We start from the raw sequence: 14,843 nt of genomic DNA on the forward strand, positions 1-14,843 counted from the left end.
GTATGAATTTTCGTGATTTTTCCTCAATCACGAAAAGGGAGAGGAGACAGCGGAATGGGAATCAAGCTGAGGAGGAGGAGCCACGCATGACATTAGATGAGTGTTATGCTTTGTGTGCTCGTATCAGGGATGAGAATGCTGCGCTCCCGGTTAATTCCGGGGAGAGAACAGCACCCAGTTGCTCGCGGACAAGGAGGAGAAGGAGGAGTCACATCCCGTCTGCCCAGCGAGAGACTGTTCACGTCCCGTCTGCCCAGCGAGAGACTGTTCACGTCCCGTCTGCCCAGCGAGAGACTGTTCACGTCCCGTCTGCCCAGCGAGAGACTGTTCACGTCCCGTCTGCCCAGCGAGAGACTGTTCACGTCCCGTCTGCCCAGCGAGAGACTGTTCACGTCCTGTCTGCCCAGCGAGAGACTGTTCACGTCCCGTCTGCCCAGCGAGAGACTGTTCACGTCCCGTCTGCCCAGTCAGAGATTGTTCACGTCCCGTCTGCCCAGTCAGAGACTGTTCACGTCACGTCTGCCCAGTCAGAGACTGCTCACGTCCCGTCTGTCCAGTCTGGGACAGAGCAAGAGATGCCCATTCGCGTGGCCGCCAAGGCTGTGCTAGACTATCTGGAGCGTCTGGCTCGGATCCTGGACATGCCGGTGGATGCTGTTCCAGAGCCGAGGCCAGAGCCAGTGTCTGCTGTTCCGGAGCCAAAGGCAGAGCCAGTTTCTGCTGTTCCAGAGTCGGAGGCAGAGCCAGTGCCAGTGCCTGTTCCAGAGCCGGAACCAGTGTCTCCTGTTCCAGAGCCGGAACCAGTGTCTGCTGTTCCAGAACCGGAGCCAGAGGCAGAGCCAGTGCCTGTTCCAGAGCCGGAGCCAGTGTCTGCTGTTCCAGAGCCAGAGCCAGAGCCAGTGCCTGTTCCAGAGCCGGAACCAGAGCCAGTGCCTGTTCCAGAGCCGGAGCCAGTGTCTGCTGTTCCAGAGCCGGAGCCAGTGTCTGCTGTACCTGAGCCGGAGCCAGCATCTGTTCCTGAACCACTGTTTGTTTCTGTGTTTGTGTCTGTTCTTGTGGCTGTTTCAGTTTTGGTGTCTGTTCCTGAGCCGGTGTCTGTTCCTGAGCCGGTGTCTGTTCCTGAGCCGGTGTCTGATCCAGAGCTGGAGCCGGTGGCTGTTCTAGAGCCGGAGCCGGTGCCGTCTGTTCCAGAGCCGGTGCCGTCTGTTCCAGAGCCGGTGCCGTCTGTTCCAGAGCCGGTGCCGTCTGTTCCAGAGCCGGTGCCGTCTGTTCCAGAGCCGGTGCCGTCTGTTCCAGAGCCGGTGCCGTCTGTTCCAGAGCCGGTGCCGTCTGTTCCAGAGCCGGTGCCGTCTGTTCCAGAGCCGGTGCCGTCTGTTCCAGAGCCGGTGCCGTCTGTTCCAGAGCCGGTGCCATCTGTTCCAGAGCCGGAGCCGGTGTCTGTTCCTGAGCCGGTGTCTGTTCCTGAGCCGTGTCCGCCCGAGTGGTCGTCTTCGCCCTGGTCGCCCGAGTGGTCGTCTTCGCCCTGGTCATCACCGCCCTGGCCGCCCGAGGGGTCTGCACCGCCTTGGCCGCCCGAGGGGTCTGCACCGCCCTGGCCGCCCGAGGGGTCTTCACCGCCCTGGCCGCCCGAGGGGTCTTCACCGCCCTGGCCGCCCGAGGGGTCTTCACCGCCCTGGCCGCCCGTGGGGTCTTCACCGCCCTGGCCGCCCGATGGGTCGTCTGCTTCGCCCTGGCCGCCCGATGGGTCGTCTGCTTCGCCCTGGCCGCCCGATGGGTCGTCTGCTTCGCCCTGGCCGCCCGATGGGTCGTCTGCTTCGCCCTGGCCGCCCGATGGGTCGTCTGCTTCGCCCTGGCCGCCCGATGGGTCGTCTGCTTCGCCCTGGCTGCCCGATGGGTCGTCTGCTTCGCCCTGGCCGCCCGATGGGTCGTCTGCTTCGCCCTGGCCGCCCGATGGGTCGTCTGCTTCGCCCTGGCCGCCCGATGGACTGTCTGCTTCGCCCTGGCCGCCCGATGGACTGTCTGCTTCGCCCTGGCCGCCCGATGGACTGTCTGCTTCGCCCTGTCCGCCCGATGGACTGTCTGCTTCGCCCTGGCCGCCCGATGGACTCTGTGTTTCGTCCTGGATGCCAGATAGACTTTCTTTTTTGCCCTGGTTCCCGGTTAAGCCCTCACCCCTTGTTCCTGTCTCCCTTCACGGACCTGGCCCACCATCCCTCCCCCTGATCCTCCACCGTTCCACCTCCCTCCTGAACTCTTGTGTCATGTTTTAGTGTTGTCGTGGAGCGTCTGGTAGCCGCTCCGTAGAAGGGGGGTTATGTCACAGTGTCTGGTTGTGTTCCCTTGTCTATCACTAGAGGTCCTCGTTCTCACGGTGTCCTTCACAATTGACTTCAATTCCCAGCATTCTGTCTGTCACTGTCACTCATCAGTTCATTGCACTCATCTGTTCCCCGTAATCATTGTTCCCAGCTGTTCTGTGTTAGTCTTGTTAGATATGTGTATATATTCCCTGTCTGTGTTAGTATGTGTACGGAGTCGTTGTATATGGTCACCACACTTCTGAGTTCTGTGTTCCTTGCCTGTTTCTTGTTTTGTTTATTTGTATTTGGATTGCTAACATGGACTTTGAACCTTGCCTGGATGACTACGAGATGGATTATGCTTTAATAAACACCTACTGCCATACTGCATTTGGATCTACCTATTTTCCTGTGTGTCCCCGTGACAGAATGGCGACTGTAGAAAGCAAAAGCCGAATCCCCGACATTTTGGGTGATCTAGAAATGGGCCGCCTGACGCATTTATTTAGGTCCAAAAAGAAGACATGTCCGGGAAAAAGAGGACGTTTGGTCACCCTAACCTAACGTTAATGTCAAATGGGGCTAGTCAGTCTTTCAACGGCTCGGGGGCTAGTAAATCAGCACATAGGAGAATGTGAAGTAAATGAAGTCGCACGTCAACTAAGCAGGTAGCTACCGGATATATAACTATAAAATAGCAAGGTGACCAGTAAAACTACAGGAGACGACTAACGTTAATAAAAATAATAAAAAAAAACTTACTTTAAGATGCTTCTTCAGGTTGGAGGTGGAGTCTTTGGACGCTGAAAGGAGGTTATAGTTGCTGGCAAGCAGAGGTTGCACTGCACAGTTATATTATATTTCTATTGTAGTTATATTTCGTCCCGCTCCCTTCTCTTTCTTTAACGTAAAATACTGTTTAAATTTCCAAGATATAAATGCATTTTTGCTCTGCTGTTGTTCCGGCTCCATCTCTAGCTCCCGCTGCAACTCTTCCAACTCCATTGACTGATCACGCACGCAAACCGCGCATTTTTTTAGTTTTCATATTGGGGCTTCTGGGAAATTTTGAGTTGCCTTAATTTATTTAGAGAGTGAATAAACTCGTGAAACAGAGAAGTATCGTCATGTAATCCATTGATTTCAACAATGTAACTGTATTCTAAATACCAACTATTTAAATTGTAACTGTAACGGAATACAGTTACTCATAATTTGTATTCTGAATACGTAACGCCGGTACATGTATTCCGTTACTCCCCAACACTGTATATATATATATATATATATAGGCCTATGTGATCCAAAGTAACTAGTAACTAACTACTTGAGTAGTTTTTTCATTGGATACTTTTTACTCTTACTCAAGTAACTTTTAAGATTATTACTTTTACTTTGAGTAAATATTTCTATAAGTACTTGTACTTTTACTTGAGTACAGTTTTTGGATACTCTACCCACCTCTGCTGATGTGTATGTTGATAAATGTTTATGTGAACAAAAACTAACAGAATTTTATTTTTTGGGGTGAACTAACCTTTTTAGAAATCATTCAAATATGCTGATTTGTTGTCAAGTAACATTTCTTATGATCAGTGTTAAAAACAGTTGTGCTGCTTAATATTTTGCAGAAACCATAATAAAAAAAATTCAGGAGTCTTTGATGAATAGAAAGTTCAAAAGAACAGCGTTTATTTGAAATACAAATACTATATATTGAAATCGAATTTACTATCACTTTTGATCAATTTAACGTGTCCTTGCTGAACAATAAGTTGTAACTTTTTATTTAAAAAAAATGATTCAGCCTTCTTTTCACCCCTTTTTTTAAAAGGGGTGAGAAGAGGGCTGAATATTTTTTTTTTAAATAAAAAGTTTTTACTGCTATATTCCACAGAAAACGTGACGTGTCAAATACCCATAGCAAAAAGTTTTCAAGCTATACCCTCAAACACCATGTGTATATGCATCCCCACCTACATATATACTGTCCTTTGTGGCCTGTTGCTCAGCAACACTTTCTCTGATTAAGTTAGCTGACTATAGGAGCAAGGATCCGCCTTCTGCATGGACCACCGGATCAGATCACAGTAATGGATCTGGAGCCACACCCTCAGCCCCGGTCCCGTGGGTGAGTTCCCTTCCCAGCCTTTGTCTCTCAGTCAGAGAGAATGTGTACCAGGACAACACTATTGTGCAACAGGGACATCTATTTTTATACACGGTAGCTTATGAGGGATCATGGAAAACTCACACTGTTGAATGCAGAAACGTCCCCGGGAAGACTGAAGACTTGTGTTTTCTTGAGTGTTGTTTGTTCCACCCACTGAAATGTGTTCAGATTTATTGTGAAGCTCCTTTAGGCTTGTATTTTTAATACACGATACATCATTAAAATAGTTCTTGTGACTTCCTTTTATGTCGTTTAGTGGGGTAAGTAGTGCTTCCATCATCATCTAGCTGTGTTAGAAGCGATTCCATTAGCACTTGTCTCCAGGCTCCCTTTAAGGAGGAGTTTCAATGGCCATATAACCAGTGCCATACAGTGCATTGGACATTATGAAATAAACAACAAGTTTATTTCATAATGTCCAATTTCATAAGTGGACATTATGAAATAAACAACTTTGCTCACTCTGACCACACTTCAACACACTAAAAACAGACAGACTGGAGCAAGAGTATTAGCTTATGTTGAAGGTGCAGTACACCAAACTTGCATTTTCATTTACGCATTTGGCAAACACTTTCATACAAAATGACTTTTTGACATTTTATCAGTTCAAGCTATCCTTGGGAATCCAACCCATGTCCTTTGGCGTTGTTGGTGCAATGCACTACTGTTTCGAAGTAAAAATTTGTCATCTAATGATGTTCCCATCCTCTTTAAATAGTGCTTGTGAAGTTTAGATACATTTTTTGTTTTGCTTAAATGGAGTCCGATTTAAAAGTGAGATTGAAAACTTGACTGAATTGTGACATTATGTTGGTTTCATTTGAGATTTTATAGTCCCAAGCAATGGGACTTTTGACTTACCTTTGTAGTTGACTGGGACATCCAGAAACACATCATGAGCAAATTGATTGTATCTTAGGCGTCTTGATTCACCTTTATTGATGGACAACACAGAATTTGTGTAATCTTCCGCCACCACTGTAGTGTTGTTCATATTAATGTAGGTGTTCATTTATTTGGAAGATTTTTGTGATTTTTGCTTACAGTGTGAGTACTAATCTTGGCATACATTGGTGTGCGTATGTGTCTCGCTGTCAGTGTTGAAGTGAGTGGTTTGTTGAGGGTCACTCTTGACCTAGCTACCCAGAATCGCCGACTTGATGTTAATGTTCTGATTGTTGTGAGTATAAATTAAAGCTGTCACAACCACTCAGCTCACCCACAGTGGTATATGAGATCTGAATTATACCGATTACACATCTTGAACAGCAGTGGGTTTTAGTCTATCATTAGTGTCACAGCGTGAGCCGTCCTCTTGTTGTGTGGATAAAAGTAGCCTTATGGAGAAACACACAAACTGTGTGTTTACACGGGCTACAGTAGACGTTCCAAAGATTAGACATGGATTAGAAATTGTGTTGTTTACAAAAATTTATTCATACAAATCTTACAACACTTTTTAACATTTAAAAATACCACCCCCTACGGAGCTATATGTGTTAATATAGGATGATGTCACTTGCTAATATTCACTTGTCACATATATAATGTTTCAGGTATAGATAAAACGTTCACATTAAGGCTTTCGGCACTTTCAGACATGTACACAACAGGCTGCGCTGTGTTCTGTCAGGTTTTCCAATCGTTGTCAAAAAACCCTCAAGCTATGCAACAAGAAACAACACAAAACCTAGCTATAGGCTTCATGGACCTTGAGCTACAACTAGTAGAGCTAACAGAAACACGTGCTTGCCACATTTACACACAATCATCAGCTTAAACAATCCAGACAATTAATACTTTTACCATGTACACCACTTCAGTAATAGATTTGATCACAATATATGCTGGCCATGCTTTTCAGCTCTAATTAAAGAATTAGGTTTGAAACCAAGTTTCGAAAAGAAAAGGGGAGGAACAGTAAAGATGGACTTTGTGAAATGGAACCTAATAGTTTGCAGCATTGTAGGGCCACTAAAAATTGCCATCCGTGATAAGTGGCGATTTTTTATCGTAAGTTGTCACAAGGCACCTAAGCCAAAACCCATATCATCTTTCATAACATCATTATGTTCACGCACGCATTCACTCTCCCACCCACCTCCCGCCCTTCCTACACGCAAACACACACGCTCCTCCTCGCATAACACTATCAGAGCTGCATCCATACTCACATAAAGCCTGGGGGACAATGCCAAATTGAAGAAAGATTGATTTCATGCCTGGGACAACGGTTTACATATTGAATTAGTGGATGAATAAGACCTGATTTCCATATCAGGAGAAATATACTGAATTCAACACAGGCTTAACCAAAATATATGATAAAAAAAAAAAAAAAAAGACAACAAATAGATGATTTTGCAGTGTGTCCCTCCCTAAGGGCGATGGGTGTAGTGTGCCTCATCTATACATACAAGAGAAAGGCTATCTTCAACATGCAAAAGCACTATCTGGCAATAAGGATAACGAACTTGACAATGGTCATGTTGAAGTTCACAAGTTCCTTCACTTTCGTTGGCCTCCCTATTCTCTCACATTCCCTCAGTCATCAGCACCAATTACAGATAAGCATTAACACAATTGATTTTTTTCTAGATCTACAATGAGGCGATGAATGAAACCATTAAGTATTCTTCATCCTATCTCAGCAGAATTGAAGAGCAATTGCGCCAATGAAGAAAGTTTCACTATCAAGTCATTGATGTGAGGGGACCATCCACCACATTAATTTCTTCATGGCACATTTAGTTTGAAAATTGTGGTGGCATGAAAAGATCATTATGTCATCCAATGACTTGCTATATTGGTTTAGCCTAACTGCAGAGAGCACATCCTAAAACATTCACAGCTTCTGCGTTACAATAAGGCATACAAACAAATTTGGTCAGAAATGACGCAAAAGCCATCCACAAAGCCATTAAAGACACGCAAAGAACTAAGAGAGAGACCGACACGCCAATTCCACAAAACGTTTTTGGAGCTTGATGGAGCAAGCATTAGAATGTTAGGGCTTGTTCAATTCTCTCGATAAAAATAGACTCCTGCTTCCACAGAGGCGGATCTGTGTGTCATTTCTGATGGAGGGACCAAAACAATGAGCATGGAAACATTGAACTGAATGGGAAACAAAGGACATGCATGTATAGCCTATATTATAAGTATGCATAGAGGTGATGAAGAAGAAAAAAAACAATAGAAAGAAAATCCACCAAATAAAACATGTATATCAATACTACAGTTACTCCAGTGTCATTTTTTTCCCCAGTTAGGCATTCTGGTTACTGGCTCCAATCACAAACACAGGCAGGACAATCACATTCCATCTGGAGAAGACTGGGCTAAGAAAGAGGGAATCATGCCAGCTACTATATATCCCTCTCCCACTCCTCCTTTTTTGGGGGGTCACACAACAGTTGAAACAGCCCTGTACTTTACAGAGTACGTCCGATACATCCCTGGGCAGACTTTGGATACAATAAGACTCTATTCTTTTAGCAGATTACAAAAATAAGTATAACATTCAGAACTTTGATTGTCTTTTTAAAATCTATTTATTTTCTGCATATGATGATGAATTTGAAAAGATATCAGGCGCATAACGTTCAAGGTGCACACTTTTTTTTTTTTCATCTTTTTTTTTTTCCTGATGGTTTTTGTTTTCAACATATATAGCTATATACATGAAACTGAACTGTTGGTCCACAAAGTATAACTGTGCGTTTCAAGTGCTTTTGTACAAAAAGAAAAACAATGTTATTAGTAAAATATTCATTTTAATGGCTTTACTTCATACATAAATACATGTTTAAAGAACACAGGCGCGATCCACTGATTAATCAGTTATATCAGAATGACTTTGATCTTAGGACTGAATGTACACATGGAGGGGCAGTTGGGGGCAGTTTTGTCAGCGCTACAAATAAGCAAATCGACGTCCTTTGTTTTTAACTCTCTGTCTGTACCTTCTTCCCAGGACGGCTGCTAAATACTTCTTGACGGCCATCTGTTTTCGGTAGCGACTGTAAATGTCGGTGAAGATCCCATCCGAATGCCTTTTTGATAAAGGTTCCGATTCGTCTTCCTCGCTGCTTCCTCCGCTGCAAATATATGAACTATTATTAGGCTACCGGCTGGCACAGGAAATGTGTGAACAGGTTTCAGTAGGCAGCTTAAACGCTCTTGATGATCCAAACATATATAGCCTATATATTAATTCTATTGTTCCAGAAAAAAATTATCGAGAGCATTTTTTTCGTTAACATTACAACGAATTTTATTAGAAATCGAAATAAGAGCAGACAATCCTCATAAATTATGCATGTTGGAAATTATGTATTCTGACGCATTGGCTCTCGAAATTTTTTTCTCTGACAATATAGGCTACAACATGTTCGTGTGAGCACAAACAATTAAAAAATAACTTTCGGGCTAATTTATCGTGGTTCATCTACGAATAGTTCCTCATGAAATTCCACGCCCATGCGAGCCCACAGACAAAGACACAAGAAGTCGGGAAAAAATAAAGACAAACAGTCAAGACAGGACGACGAGAAATCAACTCCACTGAAATGAAGAGTGGGAAAACAAAAATGACGGCAGGTAAACGCTTAAAAATGCCCTTACCCTACGCGAACTGCCATCAGAGAATGCAGATATTTTCGTGCTGATAACTGAACCAGGATGTCCCTCAAGGCTCTATCTAATAATCCATCTGCATGCCTTTCCGTTCTGAGATAAAACGCCAAACACATAATATCAGTGATTAAAAACCACAGAACACGTTTGTTGCAAAGTAATCAGCCTGATTTAGTTGTATTCTTCTCTCGGCTAAACGCGTGATAGTGTTACTTTCGATTCCCTAGTAAATCTGTCAATCGATCCGTCTCTCTGTCGCTCCATCTATCTATCTATCTATCTATCTATCTATCTATCTATCTATCTATCTATCTATCTATCTATCTATCTATCTATCTATCTATCTATCTATCTATCTATCTATCTATCTATCCATCTATATTAAATAGTCACTTAATGCAAATACCAACAGCAACAATAACAGAAAAAAGCAAAGGAAAAAAGCTGGGAAACAAAAGGAACAGACATAGCGGAACAACATAAACTAAACATAATGACATCGATTCTCATATGATATGACATAGGCTACAGGGAAGTGATGTGAAATTATGTACCTTTTCTCTGGAGGATAGTATAGCGTGTATAGGTCATCCGTGAGAGATGGAGGACTTCGTATAGAAATTTGATCATTGCCAAAAGCCAGGTCGCTTAACGAGTTTCCGTCTTCGTCAAATACATCGTTGTCTAGTCTGGAATAAAAAAAGATTGATGCATTTAATAAATCACAATGTAATACACTAGAGTAATATGATGTCCATAAAAAACGGTGTTTTAAATACAGCCCAAATAAACTGCTAAATTAATTCCACCGTAAATTATAGCCAGTTAGTTGTTTTACGAAAAAAAAAAAAATTTGTGAGATGATACAATGCGACATACTCAAGTTTTATGGATCGAATTGATTTTAAATAATTAGTTTAATGACGCGGTCATATTATTGTGTTATCTTCATAGGGTAAATGAGAGAATAATAATCTATTTGGAGGTGTCCCTTCGCAGTTTAAAAAAACCCATACAAATATGATAACGGTATGTTTGGTATAATTAGCCAAAAATAAGATTTGATGGTGACGTGTGAAGGTAGGCTACTATACCTACTAGGTGATAAACCCAATAGCCTACACCTGACATTGTAATAATCATGAGTAAATTCACACAACAAAAGGTCCCGCACTGAACATTCTCATTCGTGTTTTTTTCTTTTTTTTCTTCTTCGGTTTGTACAGTGACGCCACTGTACCGTCATCTTACGGGCCACCCGTTACATTCATTGGTTTCTCATTTTCATACAAGCTACACTGCATCTGCCTGTCCCAATGGAGAATTTCCTTCTTAGCGATGCGAACGCCCTCCCACATTTGCAAGCAGAGAGCTTAAGCGCTTGCACTGTAGACCTGCATGCGTAAACTCTCGGGGGAAAATCTCGTTGGGGGCTGTTACTGTTTGAAGTCTACAAAATAATACAACAAAGCCCATATTTTTTCACTCTATAAAATTTAGTAGCATTTTTTTTTTAATAATAATAATAATAATAATATAAAATCCTTATCCATTTTTGCGCCTTGACACCGTGTCATTAATTTCTGGAGTGTTTAGACTATGCAATAAAGCTCGTCGCAGAATGTCCTTTTCAACGTGAAAGAAAATCTCAAAACGTTGAGAAGAAAAGCATATACATACCTCATCTTAGGAAAAGTCATCCCAATAGGCGTGCAGAAGGCGCTGTAGTGCATCATGATTCCGTAGATGAGCAACGCTAAAGTCGCTTTACTAGATCTGGCCATGCTGTAAAGACAAAAGAAAGTTAAATAAATAACTTAAAAATATCAAACACGTATAGAGTATAGATACGGCCCAGGAGAATTTACAAAAATTTGACGCCTATGGGTTTTATTCTATTCTATATGAGTAGCCTAATACGCAAAGAACTTATAAGAAAGCCTATAAAAATCCAGAAATGCAAAACAGGCGCGACTTTTTACTTGTCTTACTCGTATTTTCCGCTCGTACGATGATTTGAAAAGTTTAAAGAATGCCATGCACGCGCAACAGAATCCTTCTCCCGATGAGGCAAACAATAAAACCGGTAGATAATCTCTAGAAAAGAAAAATCCAGTTGCCTGGGCGTCTTCGTATCCTAATTCCTTGGTTTAAACCGAGTAAAAACGCCTTTGTCGGGTTTGAACCTACCTATTGCAGAGTAGGTAGATAGAAATGCTGTTGGATGCGACTCGGGTGCGGCTGTGGTTGTGTGAGAGAGATAGAGATCTTCCTCACAGCACCTCTTCCATGAAGCGCCACCGTCCTTTGCTTATGTGCTCGTCGTTTCAGCCCCTGCACTTTTATACAATAACCAATATACTACACAAAATCACTTTGGCAAACAAAACCTCGATGAAATAAGCAGCACTCGTTTGTCTACATATCCTTTTACAAAACTTTTTCTGCTGTGCTCCGATTACCTCGGATTTTTATCCATGAATAGGGAGTCTTGCTTTTTTTTCAATAAGTCACATTAAGTATGCCACAGACGTCATCAACCCTTCCTCCGGGGATATAATAGTACAGTTCCTTCCTCATCGATGAACGAGTCACACACCACATACACCTCAAATGGAACTTTCCTCTAAATGTAATTTCTGGAGAAAGGACAATTTGCAACTTTTTTTCAACTTGACATGACAATGTGACTGCCAATTAGGATCCCCGGTCCGTGGGTTGTCTCGAGGTCCCAAACCACATCAGTCACTACAAACAGACACTTAGCCTACTTACGCACTGTCGGGATGAGACAATAGAGGGTGGACACGATAACAAAAAGAGCCATGTTCAAAAACGCCAGATTTGTCATAGGGTCACTGGCTGAGCGCTGTCCACCAATGTGGTTCTGAAATGTCTTCGTGAATGAAAATAGCGCACACTTATTTTAAACTAGCGCTATATTTATCATTCTACCAAATGAAATTTGTCCCTCTATGTTTTTTTTTAAGAAACACAATTATTAAAGATTATTATTATTATCTATATCTATTAGGCCTATCTATTTTAATCTCACATGCGTCATGCAGTCCTTTCTTTGGTGTAGCCTACGGATATTGCGTCTGACATTTCTGATTCTGAATAATAGGCTTTTAGGCCTATATATTCCACTTATAGCCTATATAGTTTTTGTTATTTCAGGCACACAAAAGCAAACAAGTTATTGAGTCGAGCAGAATACGTGATTTTGTTACGATGCTATAAGAGCAAACTGGATCCCTTGTGTAGCCTAGTCTATTTACTGGCCTGTCCGCACAGAGATGACGAAGTCCAAAGTCGTGCACCACCATACCACGATTTGGTATGAATTAATTCATGCTTACGATTAGTGAACTCTGACGTCGTATGACGAAACTATAAGTCACCGCTTCGTACACTCACCCAGTCCGTACACAGTGCGTGATTTAGTTGAACAATGAATCCACGCCTTGGTTCCCTCTCGGTTTTTACCTCAACACTGCCCTCACGTGTTTCGGATTTGAAACTACATATGAAAAATAAGCAAAAGTTGGTTTCAGAGATGCACGATCACCTGTGGTTGTCTTTACTTTTAATGTGAATAGACTAAGCTATAATAAAGTACTATGTAAACACGCTGAAATAAAGAGATAAATAATGACAGTAGCTATAATCTATGGTTTCTCGAAGTAGCCTACTCAGGAACGTAGGCTACTGCTGCTATTGTTACCACACAACTTCTGTGCGCGATCCGCGAGGCTTTAAATCTAGCTAGTTTGAAAGTTATTATGGTTACTGAAACCTTGATGAAATGTTTATAGGCTACATATAGACCTATTTGCTAAATAATACAGAAATAGTTGCTACCTAAGCCTATAGGAACTATTGGTTCGTTTGGGTTAAAGGGACTTTGGTTGAAGCTATACACTTTTAGGCCTACCCCCATGATTAGCAACATTATGAATCGCGTTTTAACTTTTCTTCCACCTGCATTTAGCTATCCAAAATTACAACATTTGAGCGCAATTGTTCCTCTGCTTGCAGTAATAAGCGAGGAAACACTAACTAGCCTACTGTAAATTAAAGATACTGGAACACGTGCTATTACTGACGGTGTGTGTGTGAGTGAATAGAATAAATTATTTACAGTAAAGCTATTACGTTGCTTCCTCTGTGTATCCTGATGTAACCAATGATATTACGGTCAAGTTGAGTGCAAGTAGCCTATTGATGTCCCTAATTACAGAGGGAGGAAGTCGCTGTTTCGTCACATATTCGTCACCTGTGTCTCAGCACATTGTGGTAATTTAAATTTCCAACTGGTGATTTATGGTTTCCCTATGGAAGAACATGAACTCTCTATGACGCATAGCCTGTATGCACGCCTACAGCATACAAGAAACTCACTTTAAAAAAAAACTCACTATGACCAAATAATGTCCCCACAAGGACAAGGATTTCGGACCAGCCACTGAAGACTGCGAGGCCACAGTATAAACAAATAAAATATAGGCCTACATTTTTTTAGTAATGTTTTATTTCAATTGTTAAAAGAAAGAATTTTTATATTAAAAACATTTTAAAGATTTATCAATTTACAAACCCCCTGCAGTTCCTTCACAAACCCTTTTTTCTGTTTTAAGATTTACAGGAAGATCTAAAAGTAATTCAAAAGTAGTCCGATTATACCTAATCTAACTATAATTTTCATCATGTAATTTGTATTCAGTCAATGGACAAAATATAAATATATATGGTAAAAATTCATTTTTATGATCTACAGTTATCTCCATGAGCTATAGAAACACATTTTTTATTCATTTTGTAAATAAAATAAACAAACACCCATAATAAGACTCGTTAAAATTTAAAAATGCAAAAATATGTAGCCTACAGTGGATAGTGACAATATGTATTGTGTATATAGTTCACCCGAAAGGAAAATTACTGTGTTAAAAAAAAAAATCAAGATTACAGATTTTTAGTGTCAGTACTACTTTAAACTACTATATATAATGTTTAATATAATGTATTGCAGTGGGGGAATATTTGTGGGTCCTGATAATGCCAAATGTCTAAAATGTGGCTTTTACATTATTTTAAATATATCTAGTCAGTGAAAGAGTGTAATCATATTCGTCTGAAATAATTCTGTTCTCAGCTTCAGAATCATGAATATTTTTATTCTGGTGTCACCATTGTCCTGTGCATTTGGGGTACAGCACCAAGTCCAAGCCTATTCATTTCCACACCCAATGTAATACCAAATTTAATCAACAGTTATTTTTTGTTAACCTTTTACCATATGTCTTGGAGTATCGCAATAATATCGTATCGTGAGTTTAGTATAGTGATATGTATCGGATCGTGACATGAGGCTATTGTTACACCCCTTTATATATATATAGCCAACCGACACTATGACCAACATTATGACCATTCACAGGTGAAGTGAATATTGTTCGTCTCTTAACAAGGCCATATTAAAGTCTGAGTAGATTAAATGGTAAGCAAATAATCCGTTCTCGTAATCAACATGTTTGATGCAGGAGAAATGAGCAGAAACTTCGACAAGGGCCAAATTGTTAAGGTAACTGGGTCAGAGTATCTCTGAAACAGCAATTCTTGTGAGTTGCTCCCGTCTTCAGCAGTGGTAAGAATTTACCAATTGGTCCGAAGAGCTAGGGCCAAACCACAAAACAGCGACAGGGTGTTGGGACAGGCTCATCGAT

The 14,843-nt window shown here is 41.6% G+C and overlaps 1 protein-coding gene across 2 annotated transcripts; it reads right to left on the reverse strand.

Annotated features, from left to right (window-relative positions):
- Positions 1–8,050: 8,050 nt before the first annotated feature.
- On the reverse strand, positions 8,051–11,684 carry adcyap1b (adenylate cyclase activating polypeptide 1b). 2 transcript variants are annotated; one of them, XM_056267572.1, is made up of 5 exons: positions 11,305–11,684; positions 10,795–10,899; positions 9,669–9,803; positions 9,103–9,207; positions 8,051–8,576 (listed from the first exon to the last, which is right to left on the reverse strand). In XM_056267572.1, the coding sequence occupies exons 2-5, from the start codon at positions 10,896–10,898 to the stop codon at positions 8,393–8,395; spliced, it is 528 nt and encodes a 175-aa protein (XP_056123547.1). In that variant the 5' UTR covers position 10,899; positions 11,305–11,684; the 3' UTR covers positions 8,051–8,392. The 2 variants fall into 2 exon arrangements, with proteins under 2 accessions (XP_056123547.1, XP_056123548.1); XM_056267573.1 differs by lacking the exon at positions 9,103–9,207 and having other exon boundaries at positions 11,305–11,672.
- Between the last annotated feature and the right edge of the window lie 3,159 nt (positions 11,685–14,843).

The sequence above is a fragment of the Rhinichthys klamathensis genome, unplaced genomic scaffold (assembly GCF_029890125.1).
Source record: "Rhinichthys klamathensis goyatoka isolate OS25496 unplaced genomic scaffold, OSU_Roscu_1.1 h1tg000261l_1, whole genome shotgun sequence".
In the NCBI taxonomy this organism is placed as follows: Eukaryota; Metazoa; Chordata; class Actinopteri; order Cypriniformes; family Leuciscidae; genus Rhinichthys; species Rhinichthys klamathensis.

What these genes read in the sequence shown, in the direction of transcription:
- adcyap1b (XM_056267572.1), bottom strand. Translation starts at nt 10,898, where the DNA reads ATGGCCAGATCTAGTAAAGCGACTTTAGCGTTGCTCATCTACGGAATC. An exon ending in TACTATCCTCCAGAGAAAAG is followed by an intron (nt 9,208 to 9,668) that starts GTACATAATTTC and finishes GTTTTATCTCAG; the next exon opens with AACGGAAAGGCATGCAGATG. An exon ending in CTGATGGCAGTTCGCGTAGG is followed by an intron (nt 8,577 to 9,102) that starts GTAAGGGCATTT and finishes ATATATTTGCAG; the next exon opens with CGGAGGAAGCAGCGAGGAAG.